This window comes from Protopterus annectens, chromosome 6.part0 (genome assembly GCF_019279795.1).
Source record: "Protopterus annectens isolate FY-2018-M chromosome 6.part0, PAN1.0, whole genome shotgun sequence".
In the NCBI taxonomy this organism is placed as follows: Eukaryota; Metazoa; Chordata; order Ceratodontiformes; family Protopteridae; genus Protopterus; species Protopterus annectens.
The window spans coordinates 795915216-795941116 of NC_056737.1; the positions used below are offsets into that span (position 1 = coordinate 795915216).

The following is a 25901-nucleotide window of genomic DNA, read 5'->3' on the forward strand; positions in this document are numbered from 1 at the left end:
CCAGGTCTTACCCCCCTTTTTCGAGATGCCCTGAGAGTATGGCAGTGGGTAATCTCTTCCCAGTGCTTTCTGATAGCAGCGCACATGCCGTGGAAATCCAACGTGATCGCAGACAAACTCAGCATAGCAATTCTCTTGCCTCATGAGTGATCCCTAAAACAAGAGGTAGCGGAGATGATCTTCCAAAAATGGGGCCAGCCTTGCTGCGACCTTTTCGCCACATCCATGAATGCCAAATGCAGCAGCTATTTTGCCCTGATCCCTCCTCTAGGGGAGTCACCAAGAGGATGCACTTGTACACAATTGGTCCTCCGGACTTCTTTATGCCTTCCCTCCCTTTCCTTACCCAGAGATCTCCAGAAAGCCAGCTCACTGGGAAGCAAGCTGATTCTCATTGCCCCATACTGGCCTCATCAGATTTGGTTCCCCTTCCTTTGGCCTCATTTTCAGGAGGAGCCATGGGTTCTGGACCCAGTTTCAGACCTTCTGACTCATACGTCTGGAACGCTCCACCCTTGTCTTCAAACCCTCAGATTGACAGCTTGGCTGCTCCAATTCCAGTTATAGCCAGGCTTCCTAAGCTCCCTCATTCGATCAAACATATCTTGATCTCTTCTCATAAGGCCTCAATGAGAAAATTATATATAAGTAAATGGAGAAGGTTTTCTTCCTGGGCATTGGCAAAAAGCATTGACCCCTTTTCTGCTCCTATAATTTCTATTCTTGAATTTTTGGCAAAACTATTTAATGAAGGCACAGCTGCAGATACTATTCGTGTACAGTTAGTAGCAATATCTAATTTCCATATAAGCGATTTCGCACCTAACTTGATGTCCCACAAATTATGTAAAGCCCTCCTGAAGGGTACTAATTTGTTAAAACCACCTGTAAAAACACCCCTACCACCATGGGACCTAAACTTTGTTCTGTCCTGTTTGATCCTTCCCCCATTTGAACCTGCGTCATCATGTGATCTAAAATTTTTAACGTGGAAAACAAGTATTTTGGTTGCCATCACTTCTGTTAGAAGAGTTTTAGAACTGCAAGCATTATCAATCAAGCCACCATATATGCCTTTTCACAAAGATAGAGTATCCCTTTAAACAAACACATCCTTCCTGCCGAAAATATGCTCAGAGTCTAACCTAAATAAGTTCATAGAGTTACCATTTTTTCCCCAAACTATGGCAACAAGGCAGAATATAAGCTTCACCATCTGGATGTACATGGAGAATTACGCTTCTACTTGCATAGAACAAAGGACTTCAGGAAATCTATTTGTGTTGTTTTCAGAAGCAAAGAAAGGTGCCCCTATATCTAAGGTCAAACTTTCAAGCTGGCTGTCAGATTGTATTACCTTTATATATCATTCTAATAACAAAATTCTCCCATTTACAGTCAAAGGTCATTCTACAAGAGCCATGACAACCTCTTCTGCCTTTCGAGCTAGACTGCCACTTGATAGCATTTATGCTGCTGCAACTTGGGCAACGCCTCATACTGTTACCACTCATTACAAAGTAGATTTGGCCTCCAGGGACAGGGCCTCCTTTGGGTCCACTGTCCTGAAGAATATACCTGTGAGCCAAGAAATATGGTGCTAGGGATGCTGTCCCAACCAGTAAGAGTGAAGGCGAGATAGGACAACCTAACATAAAGAAGTTATGTACTCACCGTAATGTTCCATGTTTGTTGTCCATCTCGCCTTCATGCTTACATCTCACTCTCCTTCCCCCTACCTATGGCTCCTGGAGAACAGAGAGGACAAAGAGGTTCTTTCTTTGGCTATTGTGTCTCTGACCTTCTTCATTGTATTCATGAGATGTATTGATAGTACCTTGGGTACTTACGGTTATCAGCAAACAAGATCTTGGAAGCTTCACTAGAGCATGATGGGGTAGGGATACAGTCACAAGCCAGTGGAAGACCTCAAGCTTTAGTATACGGCCAAGTTGGAACCGAGGATCGGTTTCAAACCCAACCAGTAAGAATGAAGGCGAGATGGACAGCAAACATGGAACGTATGGTGAGTACATAACTTCTTTTTTCATGACTTGGTGGACAGTTTTCCACTTTCAGGGGACACCTTGACCCCCTTCAAGCCAGCTTTATCTCTTCCCTCCAGTTTTGGATCAGCTGCTAGCCCAGGGCACAGTAGAAGTAGTCCCTCCAGATCAGACAAACACTCCAGGATGTTTTTGGTCCCAAGAAATGATGGCCCTTGGAGAGCAGTTCTGGATCTGTCTACCCTCAATCTGTTCCTCAAGGTACTTACCTTCAAGATGCTCACCTTGCACCATCTCTTACCCCTTATCCCCAACCAAGCCTTCATGGTGTCCCTGGATCTGAAAGATGCCTAACTTCATATCCCCATTCACTCCAGCTACAGGAAATTCCTACTTTTTAGTAGGTTCCTCACATTTTCAGTTTTCTGCATTGCCCTTTGGGTTCTAAACAGATCCACGAGTGTTCACAAAGTGTCTAGCTGTGGTTATTGCCCACTGCAAAATGCAGAGCACACAAATATATCCCTACCTAGATGGCCTGTTAATCATACACCAGGACTGCCACTCCCTTTACCACCACCTACACATGGTGTGCAAAATCTTGGCAGATCTAGGGTTCACAGTGAACCAACTAAAATGTCATATGAAACTTACCCAAGATCTGGTCTTCCTAGGATACAGCATAAGAACAGCTAAGATGGCAGCCTTCTTCCCCAACCAGAAGGTGGAAGGCCTCACCCATTACTTCCAATCTCTTCTTCCCCTCCAAATCATCTCAGCCAGGGAATTTCTGAGGATCCACATGGCATCCTTGATTCCCATGCTTCCATTTGCTAGGCTGGATATGAGAATGTTCCAATGGGTGTTGAAGAATCTGTGGAGCCAACACTCCCATCCTCTGGATGCTTCCCTCCCTCTTCTCCAGTGCTTGAAATGAGAGCTGGAATGGTGGATTTCCTCCATCAGCCTCAGTCAGGGAATACCCTTGCAGTTTCCCCACCCTCTCAACAACTCTACACAGATGCATCAGATCTGGGTTGGGGAGCAGTTCTAGAAATCCACAACAACCAGAATAAAGTTCAGGGAGAGTGGCCCACCCACAAACAAAAGGAGCACATCAATATCAAAGAATTGAGGACCCTTTTCTTGGCACTTCAAACATTCCAACAAATTCTCCAACCAGGCACCTTGAAGGTAGTCACAGACAATATGACTGTTCTTGTGGTATATCAACAAGCAGGGAGGAACAAGGTCCTATCCACTTTGCACTTTGGCGGTCCAGATTTTGTTCCCAGCAGTGAGACTACACATTCACCTGCTAGCAGTGTACCCGTCAGCAGAGAATGTGATGGCAGACACCCTAAGCAGAACCTCAGCACCTTCTCAAATGGATGATTCACAGGGAGATGTTCTTGAATCTTACTCACAAGTGGGGTGTTCCTCAGACAGATCTGTTTGCCTCCTTCCAGAACAGACGGATGCCTCTGTTTGTACCAGAAACACATCCACAAGCTTGGAAGGTGGACGCCTTCTCTCTTTCTTGGGTGGTGATATTTCTTTTTGCCTTTCCCTCCCTTCACACTGATTCAAAAAGGCCTTCTGAAAATCCAGAAAGATGAACCAAAAGTCCTGCTGGTGACCCCTTTTTGGCCAAGGCAGCACTGGTTTCCCCTACTACATATGTTCGCCAAGGGCAATCACCACACGTTACCTCACTGATTCAACCTACTGACACAAGACAGGAGAACTCTCATCCACCCTCAGGTGCTTAACCTCAAACTGACCTTATGGTCATTCCGATCCCCTCAGGACCAACCTTTCTCTCATGCCTAAGGTGGTTAATGGACTTTCCTTGAATCAGACCATTAATCTACCTGTTTTCGTCCCTTAACCTCAGAACTCCTCAGAACGAACTTTACATTCTTTGGATGTTCATAGACAGCTAAGGTATTACCTGGACAAGACCAAAACCATTAGAAAGTCTGATCAACTTTTTGTTTCTTTTCACCCCAGGGCCTTGGGGAAAGCAGTGTCAAAACAGACATTGCCTCTTGGATTTCTATAGCAATCTTCTTTTGCTATTCCTTTCATGGAAAAGAATTAAACTCCAATGTGAGAGCTCACTCCACTAGGGCAGCTGGTTCTTCTACAGCCTTTTTAGAGGTTTTGACTACGCTTCCAGTTTGGAGGTGACCACTTGGCCTTCTGTACATACTTTTACCAAGCATTACAAACTAGATTTGATTTCTAGAGCCAGGGCTGGGTTTGCTAGGTCTATTTTACTGGGACTCCAGGCTCCTACCTAAAGCTTTGGTACTCTCCCTACTGTTATGAATACTGCAACATGAGAATAGAAGGACATAGAATAGTTGTGTAAGAACTTACCATAACTTTAGATGTCCTTCTCTTCCATGTTGCAGTATTCAGTCCTCCCTCCTAAGCCCTCTTTCATTTGTTTATTCTATCTTGTGTGGGGTTCCCCTTGCTTCCTTACATCCAAGCAGGGCTCAACTGCAACTGCTACATACTGCTGCAATACATTTACCTCCTTGTCTGGTAGTATATGTGCGTCTGGAAAGCTTCCTTCCCTTTTGTTTATCAGGGGTACTACTATATGTGGCAGTCAGTTCTAGCTTGGGTATGTGCAGACATCACTTTTATAGCCAATGTCAGTTTATGGCTCTGACATGCAACGTCGACCATAACCCTCATCCTGACACTTTTTATACTGGCCAGATGTCCAGTGCTGCAAGCAGCCACCTCCCTACTGTTATGATTACTGCAGCATGGAAGAGAAGGACATCTAAGGTAATGGTAAGTTCTTACACAACTATTGCATACCTTTTGCACACCTTTACTCAGAGGACATGCTACATGTACTAAAGGAAGCAGGAAAACCTGAAACTAGAAAATCATACATTTCAAAATGGAAGATATTTTCTTTTTGATGTCAGAAAGGAGGACTGGATTTGTATTAAGCAAGGGGGTGCCTTCTGTCCTCAAATATTTAGGTGTGTGACTCAACAGTGCCTCTATCAAGGTGCATCTGTCAGCCAGTTCAGTTTTTCTCCCTATAGATCCATGTCTTTCTTCACACTGAGGCCAAGCAGTTCTTTGAAGGCTTCCTGCACATCAGGCCCCCGAGAAAATATATTTCTCCTCCCTCATACCTGAATTATGTTCTCAGGAAATTAACTTTACCATTTTTGAACCTGCTTCTTCTGTATCCTTAAAATATTGTATATTGAAAGTTCTTTTGGTAGCCATAACCTCTGCTAAGAGAGTTTCTGAGTTGCAAGCCCTCTTGCCTTTTCCATCTTTTCTGGTATTCCACGAGGACAATGGTGTCTTAAGAACTCACCCATCCCTTATGTTTAATTTAAGGTGGTTACTGAAATGTCTCTGGAACAGCTCTATTCTCCTTCCTGTTTTTTTTCCTAATCATCATCAAAGTAAGGGTGAAAAGATTCTTCATTTGCTAGATGTACACAGACAACTAAGATTTTACTTGGGCAAGACTAAAGAAATAAGAACATCTAATCAATTGTTTGTTTCATTTGAGAGTAAAAAACAAGGTCTTCCAGTATGTCTAAGTAGACCATTTTCAGATGTATTTCCCTTGCCATTTCCTTTTGCTCTTTTTGGGAAATCCCTCCAAGGCAGATAAAAACTCATTGTACAAGGGTCCCCCCCACAGGGGCTTGACTGCAAATCTGCCGTAGAGGCAGCTACTTGGTCTTCCATTCACAATCACCAAGTATTATACAACTGATGCCTTTTCTAGAGCAAAATCAGTATTTACCAGAACCATACTTCAGGAGCTCTGTTACCTCCTCCCAGACTCTAAAGCTTTGGGGAGCCATTTAGTCTGTCGGCATTATTGCAACAGTGACCTAAAGAAGAGTCTAATACAGTTGTGTAAGAACTTAGCATAACAGTAGATGTTTCAATGGATCACTGTTGCAGTATATGTACCCTCCTTCCACCCCTAGCTCTGTTTCATATTTCAGTTAGGCTGAGATGGAACCTGTGTTTGCCTTTTCCCCCCAAGACTGTCCTATTTATGATAAGCCTCAGCATATATTTGGGTCAAGAAATCTCTGAGGATTTTTACGCTGTTACGTCCCTTAAATGCCAGCATGTAGCCCTTGTGCCTGTGCCTAATGTCAGACATATGGTTCTTAAGGAAGGAGTGTCCAACCATTGGCAAAATGGCAGGACGTGTACGGTATCCTTAGCAGAATACATAAATCTTGTCAGCATTGCTGCAGCAGTGAGATATATGGACACATGCTGTTATGGTAAGTTCTTAAACAACTATACTTTCATTATTACACAGAATGTGCTAAAAATTTACTTTTTGCTTAGAAATCTGTAACATTAAAAGTTGTTATTCTGAAAAAAAAATCTACATGGTTTCATTTAATGCTGTTAACAATCCAAGTAAAGAACCAACCAACTTGTTGTCTTCTAATAGTAAATATGCTGGATTCTTACACTTATTTGTTAAACCTTTTTAGGCATTCCTTCTCCTGGGTCTCATTTTCTGTGTCGCTTTCAAGACCGATTAATATGGGTTTTGGTCTTGGAAAGAGGTTACACATACATTTCCCTTAACATTAAGGTGAGAATTTAGATTTGTTTTCATGTGTCTGACATCTGAGGTGGAAATGTGCTTTAATTGTGCTGCTTACAAAAAATAAAAGTGTGTATTTTTATGTGTGTGTCTGTAGACAGCTATACATATATATATATATATATATATATATATATATATATATGTATATGTTATAGATGGGTCTACTGTTTTTCATTGAAATGACACTCCACCGGATCACAGATAAGCAATTCCACTTACGTGAATCTTTACTTTTACAAAGTCTGTTTTATCCACCTATTTAGTTTGCTGCTGGTACTGTGAGATGTGCAAGTGTATGGCCTTTATGTTGCTTCCCGTATACCATAGTTGTTGTGAAGCCTGATGGATGGCAGGGTAGTGTGAGCAATCTTCTTTATATGGTAGATTGTATTTGCAGCAGTTGTAGGTGTCACATGCAGAGCGCACTACAGTATGGATCGGGGAATCCACCTGTGTTGTCACAGTTCAGTCTCGGAGTTGGTATGTATAATGTGCAGGGGCTGTGGGGGTGCCCCTCTGCAAAAATATTGGAGAATGCTTGTGTTGTTTTTTGTTATATGTTCCATTATTGGGTTTTTCGCTGATGTGTCATCCGGAGAAGTGTAGTTTCGCTAAAGTAAGGTTTCGGGTACATGGAGTCAGGTATCTGAAATTCGGGGGGGGGGTGTAATTTTGATGATAAAAAGTAGACCTATATATATATATATATATATATATATATATATATATATATATATATATACACACACACACATGTGTGCATTTATATATACTCATACTATGTAATACTATATACACATACACACATTTTCTGAGGGAGAAAAAAAGAACATCATGAATAGTTGAAGTATTATAATAATATGGAGCCTCCTAGTGAAAAATAAGTTAAAAGAAAGGAAAACGGATGGGAATAGAATCATAAGCTTGTGACAGAAGCAGAATGAAAAGAAAAGCATGCACAAGCAAGAGGAAAGTGAACAAAGAGAAGCCAGACTGCAAAGCATAATGGCAGTAAGCAACAGAAACAGATAAGAATGTAGACATTTTGCTTTACTTATTTTGTTTCACAAACATGAATAAATGAAACAGAATGTATATGTCCGTATTCCATTTCTTTATCATCTGTGTCCATTTGGTCTATAAATCCATTTGTAATGGAAACCTGGATAGAAGTGTTCTAACAAAAGTTTAACTAATAGTATTATGACAGGAAAAAGCAACACTATAAAAATGAAGTAAATTCTCATAGTGTTTCCACCAAAGTGTATAGCAGACAGTGTTGTACACAATCAGGTAACTAATAATTTTAAACTCTGAAGCAGAGTACTAAGGTATTTTTTACCAGACTAATACAGTAAATTAAAAAAAGCAGAAGTACTTTATAGCATGAAAATGTATTTAAAATGGAGTTAATAAATATTAACAAACAGTTGTTGAACATGTTCTGGGGGAATATGTGGAAATAAAATTTGCAGATGGAGAGAGTTGGTGTACAGGTAATATTTTTGTTGACCATGGGAATATTAATAAAGTATGAAATGCAACAAATGTTATCAGTTGTTCAGAAGTGGTCTAGTTTAGGAATGATTGCTACTTGGCAGATTTGATTGCTAAAATTATAGTAATTCTTGCCTGTTTTAAAGCTACAGCAATTTGTGAGCACTCCATATAATCGAATGTTTGTAATGTTGAACGTGTTTAACCCTGGCAGAAGTGATAGAAAGTTATTTGATTGCTTCTGCCGGTGTTAAGTCCTTGCAAGACTGTGCACAGTGGGGATCAGGTAATTTGCCCTTTCCTCACTGTAGAGTAATCTCTGCGTTGGTTTTTATAATTAGCAGAGGTGAGGTGGGAGACGCAGGCCCCCACATGGGGGTGCAAGGGGGCTTGCCGCCCTTGCAAAAAACATTGTTGTTTTGATGTTTTGGCTTTTTATCTTTCAGGATTGATTGTTAGCCATTTAATGTTTGTGTACTTAGTTTTGAATATATCTGATAATTTATATGTAGGCTAGGAAGTTTGGAAGGAATAGGTAAACTATGTGAAGTTTAAGTGAGGTATAGTTAGCAAAGGGAGGTGATGATTAGTGATCAGCAGTATGGTTTCATGCCAGGAAAGAGCACTACAGATGCTGTGTTTGCTCTGAGAGTGTTGATGGAGAAGTACAGAGAAGGTCAGAAGGAGTTGCATTGTGTCTTTGTGGACTTAGAGAAAGCATATGACAGGGTGCCTAGAGAGGAATTGTGGTATTGTATGAGGAAGTCGGGAGTGTCAGAGAAGTATGTAAGGGTGGTACAGAATATGTACGAGGGTAGTGTGACAGCAGTGAGGTCTGCGGTGGGAGTGACGGATGCGTTTAAGGTGGAGATGGGATTACATCAAGGATCAGCTCTGAGCCCTTTCTTATTTGCAATGGTGATGGACAGGTTGACAGACGAGATCAGACAGGAGTCCCCGTGGACTATGATGTTTGCAGATGACATTGTGATCTGTAGTGAGAGTAGGGAACAGGTGGAGGAGACCCTGGAGAGGTGGAGATATGCTCTAGAGAGAAGAGGAATGAAGGTCAGCAGGACTAAGACAAAATATATGTGTGTGAATGGGAGGGAGGATAGAAGAATGGTGAAGATGCAGGGAGTAGAGGTGGCGAAGGTGGATGAGTTTAAATACTTGAGATCAACAGTTCAGAGTAGTGGTGAGTGTGGAAGAGAGGTGAAGAAGAGAGTACAGGCAGGATGGAGTGGATGGGGAAGAGTGTCAGGAGTGATTTGTGACAGACGAGTAACAGTAAAAGTGAAAGGGAAGGTCTAAAAGAGGGTAGTGAGACCAGCTATGTTATATGGGTTGGAGACAGTGGCATTGACAAAACTGCAGGAGTCAGAGCTTGACATGGCAGAGTTGAAGATGTTAAGATTTGCACTGGGTGTGACGAGGATGGACAGGATTAGGAATAAGTATATTAGAGGGTCAGCCCAGGTTGGAAGGTTTGGAGACAAAGCCAGAGAGGCAAGATTACGTTGGTTTGGACATGTGCTGAGGAGGGATGCAGAGTATATTGGGAAAAAGATGCTAAGGCTGAAGCTGCCAGGTAACAGGAAGAGAGGAGGGCCTAAGATAAGGTTTATGGATGTGGTGAGAGAAGACATGCAGGTGGTTGGTGTGACAGAACAAGATGCAGAGGACAGGAAGAAATGGAAACGGTTGATCCGCTGTGGCGACCCCTAACGGGAGCAGCCAAAAGAAGAATTTAGCAAATTATTTACATGTAGCTAAAGCTAAGAACTAGTTATAGTTTCATTAGTGTAGTGGGTATGTTAGGTATATGAATAAAAAAATATGAAATCCGATCATTTAAAACTAGCTGTTAAAAAAACAAAATCGAGGCAGTGTGTACAAGATAAACCTTACCTAACTGATGAAGCCAAAAACACATTGCAACATCCAGTTTACTCCCAAACCCTTCTCTATAGTGCCCCAATTTTTGTCAAATTAAAGACTAGTCAGTCCAGTCTCCTTGAGTGACTCTGTAACAAGGTAGCAAGGTTTGCAGCTAATCTGCCGTACAAATCCCACCACAGTTTGGCACTAAAGTAACTCATTTGGAAAGAACTCCCTCACTACCTTGCCCACTTACAACTTGTCCCACCCACCACTTTATTCACAAACCTAAAAAATGCTCAAGATTGGACCATAGTCTCCTTCCCTATACACTAAATAGAACCCTTCACTCAGCAAACAAACATCTGCTGCAAGTAACCAATTCTAACACTCTAGCAGGTAACTAACTCTCTTTAATCCTCCTACATACCCAAAATCTGGATTTTCATGACACTTAACACTAAACTAATTGATAATACAAAACCTTTAAACTACAACTGAAACAATATCTGATGGATTCAGTCTTCTCCTGCTGTGTACACCTGCTTAAGCCTTCACTGTCTATACTCTCTGTTGTACCTTTTATCATCCACTATACATTCTATTTAATCTTCTCTTCTCATAATCTCATATGATCATCTCTTCTTGATATCCTACTTTCTGTTTTCTTTTTCTGGACAGTCTCATCCTCCAGAAATATCTTACTACCTATCTCACCATTCTTCCACTACTGAGTCTACTGTCCCTTATTTTCTCTTCATTAACATGACTCTCTTGAGGTCTTGCATCACTTGCATTGTTAAATAATGTTTACTTTCTACTGTTATATCTATTGTAATATTAATAATAATATTTAATGTTTAATATTGTTTCTATGTTTAATGTCCTACTGTTGTGAAAATTCATGTGTAAATATTTCCAAGAATTGTATTCATGTTAAATACACCCCATAAACTTTTTGTTAAACTAATAGAGAATGTAGTGTATGCTAAATAGTAGACAGTTAATGTATGCATGTTTAATGTCATCTCTATGAACTTTATGGACTGCAACTTGTAAATACTGTTATCTGTTGACAATGTTCTTTTTCAGCTTGTTATAGCTGTCCAAATTATATATATATATATATATATATATATGGGTCTACTTCACTTGATTGAAAGCTCACTAGACTGAAACTCATTTCACAGAGCATACTTCACTGAAAGTTCACTTTACTGAAATCTCACTTAACTGAAACTCATTTTGTTGAAAGATGTATGCCCTTTTCCCCATTGTATTTCGATCCTGGAGTTAGTATGTATACTAAGGGGAGGTGTGGCGGGCGAAGCCCCCTACCTATTTTATACATTTTAAACCATATACATGGATACTTACAACTATAATGAATAACTCTTTTTAGAACACAGTATATATGCAAACTATGTGAGGGGCTATGCCCCCCACACCCCCCTTACTATATATACTAACTCCAGGATCACACTACAATGGGGAAAAGGGCCTATACCTTTCAATAAAATGGGTTTCGGTGAAGTGAGCTTTCAGTCAAGTGAACATTCAGTCAATTGTGCTCCTTCAAATGAGTTTCATTCTAGTGAGCTTTCAATCAAGTGAAGTAGACCCATATCTGTCTATATATATATATATATATATATATATATATATATATGAGTGTGTGTGTGTGTGTATATATATATATATATATATATATATATATATATATATATATATATATATATATATGCGACTCCCCTCTTTTCAAGATCATTCTTGACAAGCTAATTCTTGTTTTTCGGTAAATACTGCGTGATTTCATTCTAACTTCAGAATATCTGCCCAAGTACTTCATCCTTAAATTGTCAGGCTCTACGTATTAGTTTCCGCTCAAGTGTTTGCCAGTGCTCTCTTCAGACTCAGACACCTTGAGTGACTTTTTCCTCTAAAAGCACAGTTGAATTTTCTCCACTATCTAGTTGCACACAGGACATCTAGTTTGCAGTGATAAGTACTGTCCACATAGTTGCAAACTGGATACTCCTGACAGTGATTGATATTCTCATTCCAACAGTCTAATCAATAAAAAAAGGATCTGTTGCCAAGAATATGAACTTTCCTACTGTGCCCATTACCAGCTTGGTGGATATGGACATCCTGAGGCAATCTAAAGATTGCCTCATGTTTACTGGCAGCCTGTTAATTCTCAAACAGACTGATACAGTATGTGAGAGATGTGTTTACACAACATTACTGGAGGCAAAGCCCTCTCATAAAAGTACTCCTAATGCCAATAAGGTTGTCAGTAAGTACACATGCTGCACCCATCATACACAATTCAAAGCAGACATATAGACCCACATATACTGAGGCACTTAGACGTCACCTTCTTAAACGACAAAGACCTCCTAGACAAAGTACACATAAGAAATACCCTCAGCAGCCCCAAACGCACTCTTTCAAAACAACATCCACATCAACACATAGAGCTACATCTCATGGAGCCTCTACCTCTAAGCCCACAAGGCAAGTCACCACACAATCCAACATGCTAGTCATTGGAGACTCCATTGTGAAGACACACTGATGTCCCTCTCACCAGGCTGAGTAAGGAGAAAGTTATAGTCAGTTGCTTATCAGGAGCTAGGATCCGCCACATTACACATGCACTCAGTTTATTGGATCACAATTACCAATATGACTCAGTCATAGTCCATGTTGGGAGTAAATGACCTGAGACGTACCTCCCTAGACTATATGAAGAGAGACATCATAGAGCTCTCGGAATATGTGTCTCTGACTGTTATGAGCCTAGCATTGAGCAGCATTTTACCTTCTCCAAGGATGATGCCACAATATGAACAAAAGATGATTGACTTTAATAATTGGCTTGGTTTTTGGTGTCATTCTAAGGAGTGTAATATTTGTCAGCATAGAAGAAAATGGTCAACAGACCACTTTGCTTTGCCAGGGGTGGACTGCACTTCTCCCCTCTAGGCTTTCGAATATTAGCTAAAACATTGTCTTTCACCATATTGCCTTTTTAAGGCAATACTAAACTGAAAGTACTTCCAACATAGCAAATCAAAGCCAAGAAAAACTAAAGGTATCACTGCTCAATGCTAGGAGCCTAAACAAAAAAAACAACTCCCTGGAAGCTCTCTTTACCCTAGAGAAAGCTGATGCCTGCGTGGTCTCTGAGACGTGGCTTAAAGCCACGGACAGCACACCAACAGCGCAGAGTTATAATGCCTTCCACACATTTAGACCAGCTACTTCACAGGCAAGGACTTAATGTGGAGGTGTCTCTATTTACATCAAAAATAAATATACTTCAAGGCTGGTCAAACAGGACAATGCACTTGAGCTGTTCCATGTTCAAATCACCATAGGTAAAATCCAGTACCACTTCCTTGCAAGCTATAGGTCCCCCTGTATAACCCAGGAAACCCATACCATGTATTTAAACTTATTAGAAACACTAACCATCCAACCCAATACCATATTCATGGGTGACTTTAATTACCCCACTATTAACTAGGAATCCTATACAGCATCAAATGTACATGCAGAGAGATTCCTGGATTTTGTAAAAACAAACTCCCTGGACCAGATAGTCAATACACCAACCAGGAGTGCAACCATACTGGATCTGATTCTCACTAATGTGAGAGAGTGCTGCACACCCCCTACTGTAATGCCTTCCCTGGTAATGTCAGGCCACAAAATGGTCTCCTTTGAAGTAAAAATAAAACATGGACCCCCAGCTAAACCGGGAATATTTAGGAACTATTGTAAGGCTAACCTCCTGCTCTTAAGTGCGAACCTGGCAAAATTTCAAGCCCCTATAAACCCTGAGAACACTTCTGCCTGTGCAAAACTATTCACAGAAACCCTGTACAAGCATGTTAATAGCTGCATAGAGGCAGATGTACCCACCAGGAAGAAGTGCTGAACTAGCTCATAAAACAAGCCACCCTGATGGAATCACAAAATCAATCGGATGTATAACAGGAGGAAGAAAATCATGGCAAAAATTAGGAGCTGCAGCACCCAGCAGGATAAAAGCAGTCTCATTAAACTAAGCAAACAACTCAGAGGACAAATAAAGTCTACCAAAGCCAAATTTGAGGTAAGTTTGGCCTCCTAGGCCAAGGACAACCACAAAGCATTCTTTATCTATGTCCACAACTTCAAAGGCAACATACAATTGTGTGCAGAGCTCATTGTAAATGGAGACACCTGTACTGAGCCAGAACATGTATCAAACCTCCTGGCTGATAAATTCAGCTCCAACTTTACTCATCTCTCCCCCTCAATCTTCCCTCAGGAAATATCATCAAATACAACTCCCCCTACTGTCACTAGGGAACAGGTCCTTAATGCTTTCTCTAAGACCAGGAACACTGCATCAATGGGCCCAGACAATATCCCAGGATGCCTTCTAAATAGCATGAAACATGACCTATCAGGGCCTCTGGAATTACTATTTAACTGTCGTCTCCAAACAGGCTTCATGCCTCGTGAATGGAGAAAGGCAACAGTCATCCCGCTGCACAAAGGTGAGCCATCTACAGACCTATAAGTCTCACTTGCCTTAAATGTAAAGCCATGGAAAGAATTGTCATGGAGATGATTAACAGAGATATAGTAAAGCTCCAGACACTGGACCCAGCCTAGTTTGGTTTCATCAAGGGCAGATCATGCCTACTGAACCTGGTGGACTTCTTTGAGAATGTCACGAAAGCAATGGATGAGGGCAAAATCGTTCACACTGCCTACCTTGACCTGGCCAAGGCATTTGACATAATACCCCACTAAGGCATTGTTGACAAACTCAAGAGGTTAGGTACAAACCTGTATGTCACCCGGTGGATAGCCAACTGGCTCACAGACAGGAACCAGGAAGTTAGAATTGGGGAGTCCACCTCTACAAAGAGGCCAGTCACAAGTGGAATCCCTCAGGGATCAGTCCTTCGACTGCTCCTTTTTGGCATTTACTTCTCTGAAGTTAAGCCCAACGTCAGTGGTCTCTGACTGACTAAAATGACATCCTTTTATACCAGCGCATGAGGCTGAAATAAGGTTCTTAACTTGGAAGACTGGTTTACTCATTGCTCTGACATCTGCAAGGAGAGTTACAAGTGCTTATGTTAAGTCAGCCCTACCTTGTTTTCCAGAGAGCCAGGATTTCTTTGAGAACAAATCCTACTTTTATGTCTAAAGTGTTTCAGAGTTTAGTTTAAGCCAGACTGTTAATCTCCCAGTTTTCTTCTTGAATTTAAGAACAACGGAGAAGGGATTCTTCACACTCTAGATGTCCACAGACAACTCAGATACTATCTAGACAAAAATCAAACCTTCTGAAAAGCTGGACATCTGTTTCTGTTCAAAGAAGGTATGAGGAATCGACAACCAGTTTCAAAACAGACAATTTCCAGGTAGTTGTGTCATTCTCTTTCCTTTTGTTGTGCTTACCACAATAAACCACTTCCAGTCAGGGTTACAGCCTATTCAACATGGTCTTTGGGATTTTTCGTGGCTTTCTGGAAAGGGTACACTCCAGAAGTATTCTGGAGGCAGCAACATGGTCCTCTATACACACTTTTACAAAGTACTGCAAAAGGCTATTCCTTCATCAAATCCAGGACAGGCTGTGCTAGGACCATTCTCCAGCAGCTCCTGGAGTCTTAGGTTAATGCCCGTCTTCCTTTTTTTCCTTTCTGTTTTGCAAGCTGTGATAATCTACCCGTGTAACTTAGGCTACTACAGTAACGATTGATGTTTGAACATAGTTCAGATGAGTAAGTAATAAATCACTGTGACAGTATCCTTCCCTCCATCCAGCCCTCTTTTCTCACTTGTATTTTTTTTTTTTGTGCTGCCAGGGTGTGGATTTGTCCACCCTTTTATACATGGTTACTGTTTGGTTTGTTTCCTAGCATTGTTATTCAGGGCTCTTGGCTCCCTCCTGTGTATAAAGTGCTCTGAAGCTTTTCAGATTCAGCTGTCCTTCTGTTAGAGCTGTGGTCGAGCTCCTGAAGGTTGGAGTGCATGTCCAGATGCGGTAGGGGTAGACCCTTAAAACGTAGGCTTCTACAACAGTGATCTATTAGAACATTTACTGTTATGGTCAGCTTCATTTACACAATTGTACTATCAGTCTTGTAGTGTTAAATTGCCAGCCCTAACTTATATGTCATCAGTGGAGCCATAGTTATTCTTCAAAGTGAGAAGCTCTTCTGACCAGAGAAGGATTCAGAATGTTTGTGGAGAGATCTAAATATCCACTGTCAACTGCACTTGTGAAAGATGTGGCATGTGACATTGGTAACACCAAAATTAGTGTCTTCAACTTCAGAGTCAAATGTTTCTGTATTTCAAAATATTCTGACTAAAATACTTGGTTTATTAGCTGTCTGCACCACTATTTTTGCATGTTTTCTCTCCTTCCATTTTACTGAGGGGTGACCTAGCTGGGAAGATTCCCTCATTTTGATAATTGGCAACATTTATCCCCTAGCTTCAAAAATCCTCCCTTATCCTATCCCCAGTCTTCAAACTGCTTTGTAACTGCATTTTGCAGTTTGTGGCCAGCACCGTATTTTGTTTGTTACCTCTTCTGTTGAAATCTTTTATCTAGGTGCATTTATTTGAAGGAAATTTTTTTTTTTGTAAAAAGTTAACTTTAAGATGTTATTACTTCACATTCACTTCAGAACTGTATACTACATTTACAGCATGTAGAATTTACAACTTCTGACACTGATCTGACTTATATTTTAAACACAAATCAACGACAAGATAGTTTCACAGGTGAAAATAGTGTCAGGTCTCAAAATTCTTCACTCAGCGGTAAAATACTTTATTCATCCAAAACAAGGTTAAGCGCTTTCATCTACAAGACTGTAGACTTCATCAGAACAATTACTGTTGAAAAAAATGCCCATTTAAATACAATATTCCCTCCAATCGATGCCCTAATAATATAACCTAATACATATTAATGAGCTAATATCCTGAATCCATACGTAACTGTTAAAACACATTTAAATCTTCTAATAAGATGTTTGAAATGTTATACTCTTCTCATCTTCACATTATTATGTTTACAAATGCTCACAATTCTACAAAATATTTCTACATAATATATTACTTGTGAACATTCTGCATTAATTATGAACGGTTGATATGTTGCTATTGAAATTGTAAAATTCAACATGGATCAGTTTGCAGTCTTTCAAATGGGAGATTGTGATAAAACTAACGTCCTAAACATAAACTACTGTGTAGATAATTAATATAAAAATATATAATAATAAATATATGACTATTAAAAATATTAAAAATACACATTATTATATATGCTGTCTCGTAATATTAAAAAAACACTTTTAGATGCTGAGTATTAAAAAAAACAATCATATATTATATATTATATTATATTATTAGGGCATCGACTGGAGGGAATATTGTATTTAAATGGGCGTTTTTTTCAACAGTAATTGTTCTGATGAAGTCTACACTCTTGTAGATGAAAGCGCTTAACCTTGTTTTGGATGAATAAAGTATTTTATCACTGAGTGAAGAGTTTTGAGACCTGACACTATTTTCACCTGTGAAACTATCTTGTCATTGATTTGTGTTTGGAACAGTTGGGTTTCACTGGTGTTGTTTTTGGTATCGTACTTTAAACAAATGAAGATCTATTTAGCTTTTACTCTAACAAGTACTACTTAACATTTTACTTTTATTTGCATTTATTTAAAGTCTGACTTTTGTCAGTTCAGTTTCTTATAGTTTCTGTTCTCTGTATTCATTCACAATGTCAATACCACCTGATTTAGCAGTGTTTTTTTTTTCTTCTGGAGTTCTCTTGGAATTTTGCTGCTTTTTCCTGTAGCTTTCATTTGGAAAATTGGGAATGGTTTATTTGTGATTCTTTCTGCTGATATTTAAATATCATTCTTTTTCTTTGTCCTTTTTCTGACTGCATGGTTTCTCACCAGTAGCATTAACTATCATTTCTTCACTTCTTTTAGTTAAATCTTCATAAAACTTGTTGTGGGTCTGTTTACATTTTAATTTCCAGGGGATAGAAGACTAAAGGAAGTAGTAGGATACAGGATCCTGAATTGGTTTAATTTACCTATATTTCTTTATGCAGAGGATATATATTCCTCTTTGCATTGACCTCATGTTTTTTTCCCTGTTGTGATCTATCACTCTAGATCATTTATCTTTAGGCTCAATTCTTTATATTTTTAAATTATGTTATGCCTTTTTGTTTCTTGTTCTTCTGAATGGCTTTTTAGTGCCTCTTCAGTCTCTCACATTTTTGTTGTTCAGTGCTATCTAATCAAGTAGAGTCCCACTTATTTTCAGTATTCTTCTAGGCATCTGCTCTGTTTTCATCTCTAGTGATGTTGAAACATTTTCTTTCTCTATGCAGATATCATGCAGTCTCCTTCCTGTTTCTCCATACTGTAATTTAGTTGAAGTTCAGCAAAAGGCTTTTTTTTTACTGTATTTCTTCCTTTTTACTGTCTTCCCGAAATGTCATATTCATAGGTAGGTACTAGGCTATCAGCCCTGGGGCCTATACAAGCCCAGCCAAAAAGGTACCCTGGCTTTTGCCACCCAAGAAAATTATTTTCCTGTGCCACTGTCGAGCAGAGCCACAGAGGTGATCCCCAGGGTGAATTTCCTATTTCCCATCCAATCATCAAGATTTTTCTTGAAGAGTGCTAATGAGGAGCTTTGTTTGATATAGATAGGTAGTTTATTCCAGAGTATGGGAAGTCTCTGGGACAGGAATCTATCCCTCCGGCATGTTCTGTTTATTGTGGTGACAAGGTTTAGGTCCCTAGAGCGTGTAGCTCAGAGGGATTGGGATTTCTTTAAGTGGAGCATGTCCAACAGCTCTGGGTTTGACATAGCTTTGTATGTTAGGCAGAGATCACCTCTGAGTAGGTAATATGTAATGGAGTAAAGCTGGAGTTTTTTGAGACGGTCTGCGTAGGGCATCTGTTTGAGGCTGGTAATCCTCTTTGTGAGGTATTTCTGCGGCCTTTCCAGTTGTTATAGATGTCTTGTGAGGTACATACCAAAAGGAGCGTTGTACTCTATAATGGGTCTGAGTGATGAGTAGAGGGGAACAATGACCTGTTTTTTTCTGGATGAGAAATCTTTTGTGATGAGGTGTGCCATGTAGAAGGATTTCCTGACTACTGTGGCAATGTGATTATCAAAGGAGAGACTACTGTCCACCTGTGTCCCAAGGTCACTTATCACACTTTCAGTGTTGTAGTTCATGGGTACAGAGTTTTTACCAAAGGGGATGACAATGCACTTTTTGGCACTGAGCTTGAGGCCATGGCTTTGACACCAGGCATCTGTCTCAGTGAGGCCCTTTTGTAGGATGTCCACATCGTTAGGAGTTTCGATTATGGCTCCTAGTTTGCAGTCATCTGCGAACTTCGTTAGCCAAAGACCTTCTGTGTTAGCCTGTACTTCAGTGAAGTAGATACCAAACAGGAGAGGACCCAGGACTGAACCCTGTGGTACTCTACTTGTCACTGGTCTGAAGTCGGATTTGGAGTCTGCTACTTTCACAGTGTGGGTTCCATCAGTGAGCCAGTTGGCAACCCATCTTGTGACATAGGGATTTATACCTAGTTTAGTGAGTTTATCTATAATTCCAGAGTGGGGGATGGTGTCAAAAGCCTTGGCAAGATCTAGATAGGCTGTGTGAACCACCTTACCCTTGTCTACGGCTTTGGTGACTGCTTCAAAGAAGTCTGTCAGGTTTAGGAGACATGATCTGCCTTTTACAAACCCGAACTGGTGGGAACCAGAGTTTGGAGATTACCAGTGTCTTTGTTTATAAGTTCCATGATGATATGTTCCATGGCCTTGCAGACCAGGCTCGTCAGGCTAATGGGGCGGTAGTTCCCGGGGTCCATGGTGGCTCCCCCTTGTGGAGTGGGATATCCATTGCTGTGCGCCATTCAGCAGGCACAAAGCCTGAGGTGAGGCTATGATTGAACATGGTACTTAGGTGGGGTGCCAGTTCGTTCTGTAGTTCGTGTAGAACCCAGCCTGGGATGTTGTCTGGTCCCAGGGATGCTATGTACTTGGCTTTGGAGAGTGTGTTTTTTACCTGTGCAGCCGTGATTACAAGAACTTTGCATTCTTCCGGTATAGAGATGGGCTCTTTAGGGGTGAGAGGGGGGTAAAGTTAGCACTGAACCTATCTGCCAGGATGTTGGCAATATCAGTTGGGTCTGTATATTTAGTGCCATTGTGCTGTAGCTCAGAGCCGATATGAGTGTTGCCATTCAGATTCTTGACATAGCTATAGAATGCTTTGTGGTTGTCTTTAGAATCAGTGGCGATTTTGTTTTCGTAACTAGCTTTGGAGGATTTTATCAGGGATCGCAGCTTCTTACTGAGGCTGACCAGGAAGCTCCTCCACTCGTGGGATTTTACTCTCTTTTGCAAGAGTTTCTTCCTTCTGTTGTACAGTTTGTTTATGGTAGGGGACCACCAGATTGGCTTCCTTTTTTTGGAGGATAGCATCTTGGTTCTGTTTGGGATAGCACGATCCATGCACTCATGTAAGTGCTTATAAAGTGCAATTGTGTAGGATTCAGTAGTCGTAACTGTATTGTCCATCTGCATGGGTGTCATGAAGTTCACCACTTCTGTCTTAAGAAGCATGAAGTTGGCTTTGGAGAAATTTTTTACCATGGTTTCCTTAAGGGGAGTGGAGGCAGGATGTCAATATCTAGGGTAATTAGCTTATGGTTGGATCAGACCAATGAGGCATTGACTTCAGGTGTGGAACACTGGTCACTCATATTGGTAATGACTAGATCTAGGATATTGTTGCCCCTGGTGAGGTATGGATAAGTTGATCCAGGGCATTGGAGTTTATGAATTCCAGAAAGCGTTGAGCGAAGGAGTTGGTACATGAGTAGTTTTCCCAGTTAATGGTGGGGTAGTTGAAATCGCCCATTATTAGGGTGTTTGGTTGAACCCTAATATTTTCCAGTACATCAAGAAAAGAGGAGTGGGAATCCTGGGGCATGGTGGGTGATCTGTAGCAAGCTACAATTTGGATTGCAGTTTTGCCCAGAGTTAGTTGCACTTGGATAACCTCGGCTGCATTATGCTGAGCAACTAGCATGGAGGTGTGGATATCCTTAATGAATATGGATACACCTCCACCTTTGGTGTTCCGGTCCAGGTTACATGGCTGAAAAGTGTGGTATGAGTTATAGCCTGGTAGTGCAGGGGTGCTCTGGAGCCTTGAACCAGGTCTCAGTCACTGTGCAGATATCAATGTTCTCCATTTTAAGGAGTGCCTCAAGTGAGTGCATTTTGAGATTTAGACTTCTGGCATTGAGTAGCATCACCTTCAGTTTTTGCTTGCGTGTTCCTGTTACGGTGGTGAAGTTGTCATTTGAACCTTGCCTAAAAAAGGCACTATAGGAGTGGCAAGAACCTTAGCCAGTATCCGGACTCCCAGGGGTGACAGGTGCAGGCCATCTCTGGCAAAGCATCGTGGTCTGTCGACCATGTCATCCCAGGCAGACAGATACTGGATCCCTTTAGAATGGCACCAGAAGCTTAGCCAATTGTTGAAGTCAGTCATTTTGTCCTTGTACTGCGGCATCATTCTGGGTGATGGCAGAATGTTACTCAGGGCTAGGGTCATACCTGCCTGGGCTACAAGATCGGAGAGCTCATCCATGTCTCTTTTCATGTAGTCCAGGGAGGTACGTCTCAGGTCATTCACACCAACATGGACAATGACAGAGTCATATTTGTACTTGTTGTGGAGTGACCTGAGTGCGTGGGTTATGTGACAGATCCTGGCACCCGACAGGCAGCTGACAGTAACCTTCTCCTTGTTTAGCCTGGTGAGTGGGACATCAGTGTGCCTGACTATAGAGTCGCCTATGACTAGTGTGTTGGGTACGTTGTTTTGCCTTATTAGCTGTGGTTGAGTGGCACACTGAGTCTGCGGGCTATGTGTAATTTGGGTTCTGTTGGGGGATGGAGGTTGCTTGCATTTCTGCTTTGGAAGTCTCTGTTGCTTGAGCAGATTATCATTGAGAGCCTCCGCAAATATTTTTGTGTTTTTATGTGTGGATTTTGGTGGTGTAGATTTAGTGAGACTATGTGATGAGTGTGGCGTGGTGCAAGTGTTTACCTTCTCCTCTTGACTGTCAAGTTCAGTCTTGATTGGAGAGAGCTTTACCTCCAGTTTGGCTAGATAAGTGCATCTCTCACAGGTTGTAGTGCTGGGTGGTAGAAGGAGAAGGGTAGTCTGTGTACATGAGGCAATTTCTATATTGCCCCAAGATGCCTAGATTAATCAGATAGACAGGAGAGAACACTGGGAGCTGACCCTTGGACATGCCAGAATAAAAAAATATTTTCCTCTAGATAAGTGAGGAAAGTGAGTACAAGAGCTGTTTTTCTCTAAGCAAGTGAGAAAAGTAAGTACCAAAACTGTTTTCCTCTAGGTAATGAGGAAGGTTGAGTGCTGTAGTAATTAGTAGGTTATTTAGTGCTTACAAGTTCTGAACAAGTGCTGATCACGAATAAGCAAATTCAAGTGCTAAAAGTAAGAATCTGTATCTGGACTAAACTAGTTACAGGAAAGGGGGGAAACAAGTGCAAATGTGGGCTTTTAAATCAGAAAGTTGAGAGAGAGATGGAAAAACTGCCCAAACGGCCAATAACTACAATTTCTGGGCCAGAACCACTCCTTAGGTGGTAGATAGGTTACCTAGTGCTTACCACTCCCACTGATAAGCTAGAAGGCTTCCCTCCAACACAGAAAGCTTGGGGGGGGGGGTGCTCAGAAGCTTACATACAGTTCTGGATACAGCAAATCTGAATCTGGACTACACTAGTTACAGGAAAGGTAAAAATGTTTTTTATATATATACAGAAAAGTAGCTAAAACAGCAGTCAAAACAATTCAAATACAGTGCAAGCTAGTACACTTGAGTATGTAGCAATGTTAGACCAAACAGTTTAAAAAATGCAATTAAATTAAAAATGACTAAAAACAATGCAGAAGGAGTCTATTAGGTAGAATGAGGTAAAGAGATGGGACTGGGGGGAGTGTCCCAAATCAAATCTACAGTGGGAGCAGGCAACTGCAAAAACCTCCAAATGTAAACAACTACACAGGAATAGGGAGGATGGGTATGGGAAAACGAACACCTTCAGCAGAGATCTGAAAAACTATACAGTGAAGCAAAAATAACAGTGCACAACTCTGAAGTCAGCCAGCAATGATATAAAATTAGTCAAACAACAATTACCAGTACACAACGCTGAAGTGCCAGAAAAATATACTCAGCTCTGTATATCTCCAGATAGTTTGAATATGTAGCTTTAATTTGTGGTTTAGTGTAAATTCTTTGAAAATACTGTCTTTTTCGATGATTTTTATGATCTGGTGGCCCATAGCTCTATAAGATGCTTGCTTATTCCTCTGCTTTCATACCAGAAGTCCTGGATAGAAGGGAATATTGTCAAGGGCAGATGTTCTAAGCACTATTCACTGACAGAAATCAGTCTGCACATCATAATTTTAGATATCAGAACAGTTTTTATCACATTACAAGCCTTTCTAGACTGCTTACCTCAAGGTGCTGTTGCAGTCTACACCAAAAGTATGGCAGTGGACTGAAGCATGGAAGAGCTTACTCTTACCTGATGACTCCTTGCAAATGAGCTATGTTCACAAACTGCTGTCCTGTGGGAAGCACTTTCTGTATCACACAGGTGCAGTCTCTGTTTAGTGATTCCCAGCGAACTGGTTCCCGAGCACATCAGTGTTGCAGAAGTTATTTTGTTGCTGGGGGAAGTCTTGCTGAGACCTGTTTGCATCTCCAAGCAATGGTAAATACAACAAAGTCTTTGCCTCATCATTTCTTTTTGGTGGGGAGTATCCCATAGATGCTGTTATTCAGAAATAGAAAATAAATCAGAAAGCCAGGCTGAGGAAGTCCAGGGTCATTCTTATTGCCCCAAATTGAGCTTATCAGAGTTTTGTTCCCTTTGCTTTGGCCTCATCTACTGCAGAAGCTTTTACATATGAGACTGTTCAGAACGCTCTTTATCCACGTTTGACAAGACTCAACTGAATTTTCACTTCTTGCATCAAACCACGTAGCTATTCACTTTCTAGTAATGACCAACACCCTTTATAGCCCGACAAGGTAGTAGAAAGTCTCATGTGATTCTCTGTATAGGTACTACCAAAAGTTTGGATAACAGGACAGTGTTCTGATAGATGCAGTAAACAGGTCCCTAGAAGACCCACATGCTTGTATGTTGAACTGGGAGGGCTTCCTGGACATTGTCTGTAAATGGGATATTTCTCAGATAAATCTATTTGGTTCCACTATCAGTAAATAACTTGGGTTGCTTTGCTCCAGGATTTCTTGTCCTCATGACAGGAAAATGACGTTTTATTCATGGGAGGGGAAGTTCCTTTATGCCCCCTTTCCAATTACTCTAACCCAAAAGGTTCTATTAAAGATTCAAAGAAAGAGACTGATAATCTTGCTGGTGACTCCTTTTTGGCCCAGGCAGCATTGGTTCCGTCACCTTCATCATCTTACCAGGGATCATCACAAGTTATCCCACAAATGTGATTTGAACACACATAATCTGCTTCATCCCAGCTTGCTAGTGCTCAACCTGACATTGTGGATGATAGAATTTTAATCCCTTTCAGACATCAGTTTTCTGAGGACATTTTCCAGGTTTTCCAGGAGGCGAGAAAACTTACCACTAGATCTTGTATATTCAAATGGAAAAGATGTTCTATGTGATGTTACAAAAGCAAAGAAAATCCTGCTTAAATTGTGATTCCCCTCTATTCTTTCATACTTGTAGTATGAGCTCTTAAGAGTTGGTCTAACCTAACTAATCTATCAGTGCACACTTGGCCATTTTTGCATGTATGCCCTTGATCCTCCCCTTCTTTCTAGAACTGAGATGAAGTTGTTTCTCAAGAGCATCCTTGATTTGAATACACCTAGGAGGGATGCCCCCCCCCCCCTTTAGACATTACCTTTGTCTTGAAAAAGCTTACCCAGCCACGTTTTGAGTCTGTGGCTTCTGCATCTGTAAAGTTTTGTACCTGAAAAAAATATTCTACTAGTGGCCTTTATTCAGCCAAAAGGGTTTCAGAGGTACAAGCCCTAATGGCCTCTTCCCACCTTCCTTATTTTTCATAAGGATAGGGTATCTTTTAGGGTCAAGCATTCCTTCCCCATGCTTAAAGTGGTTAGTATGTTGTCTCTCAACCAGGCTATTAATCTGTCTGTTTTCTTTCCTGACCCTGAAAACAAGGTGAAGGACTTCTCCACCCTTTGAATGTGCACAGGCAACTTAGATTCTGTTTGGACAAGACAAAAGACAAGAAGGTGGACCAGCTGTTTGTTTCTTTCCGGGAATCCAAGCTGGTTAATGCTCTTTCCAAACAGTTGCCAACTGGATTTAAAAGTCCATATCCTTTTGTTATTCCTATCATGGCAAAATCCTTGTTCTCATTTTACTAGGGTTGTTTCTTCTTCTGGAGCCTTTTACAAGGGAATTGATTCCAGGGCTATTTTAGAGAAAGCCACTTGGTCATCTGTACATGCTTTCATAAAACACTAAAGGGTTTCTGCTTTCTCTAAATCTAGAGCTTCTTTTGCCAGAACTGTGCTATCTGGATTGATTGACAGCTCCTGTGTTCCAGTTCCAGCCACCCTTTCTAATTGAGAAGCTTCAGGAATCACCCAGTAGTACTGGAATACTGCAACAGTGATCTAAGGAAGGACATAGTACAGTCGTGTAAGAAC

The 25901-nt window shown here is 40.9% G+C and overlaps 1 protein-coding gene across 1 annotated transcript in view; it reads left to right on the plus strand.

The window, feature by feature from the left end:
* Window positions 1-25901, plus strand: part of PCNX4 (pecanex 4) — a 1626974-nt gene that overhangs the window by 1216488 nt on the left and 384585 nt on the right. The window contains exon 8 of the mRNA XM_044074466.1: window positions 6527-6630. Coding sequence (XP_043930401.1) covers window positions 6527-6630 — 104 coding nt within the window. The remainder of the gene's footprint in view (window positions 1-6526; window positions 6631-25901) is intronic.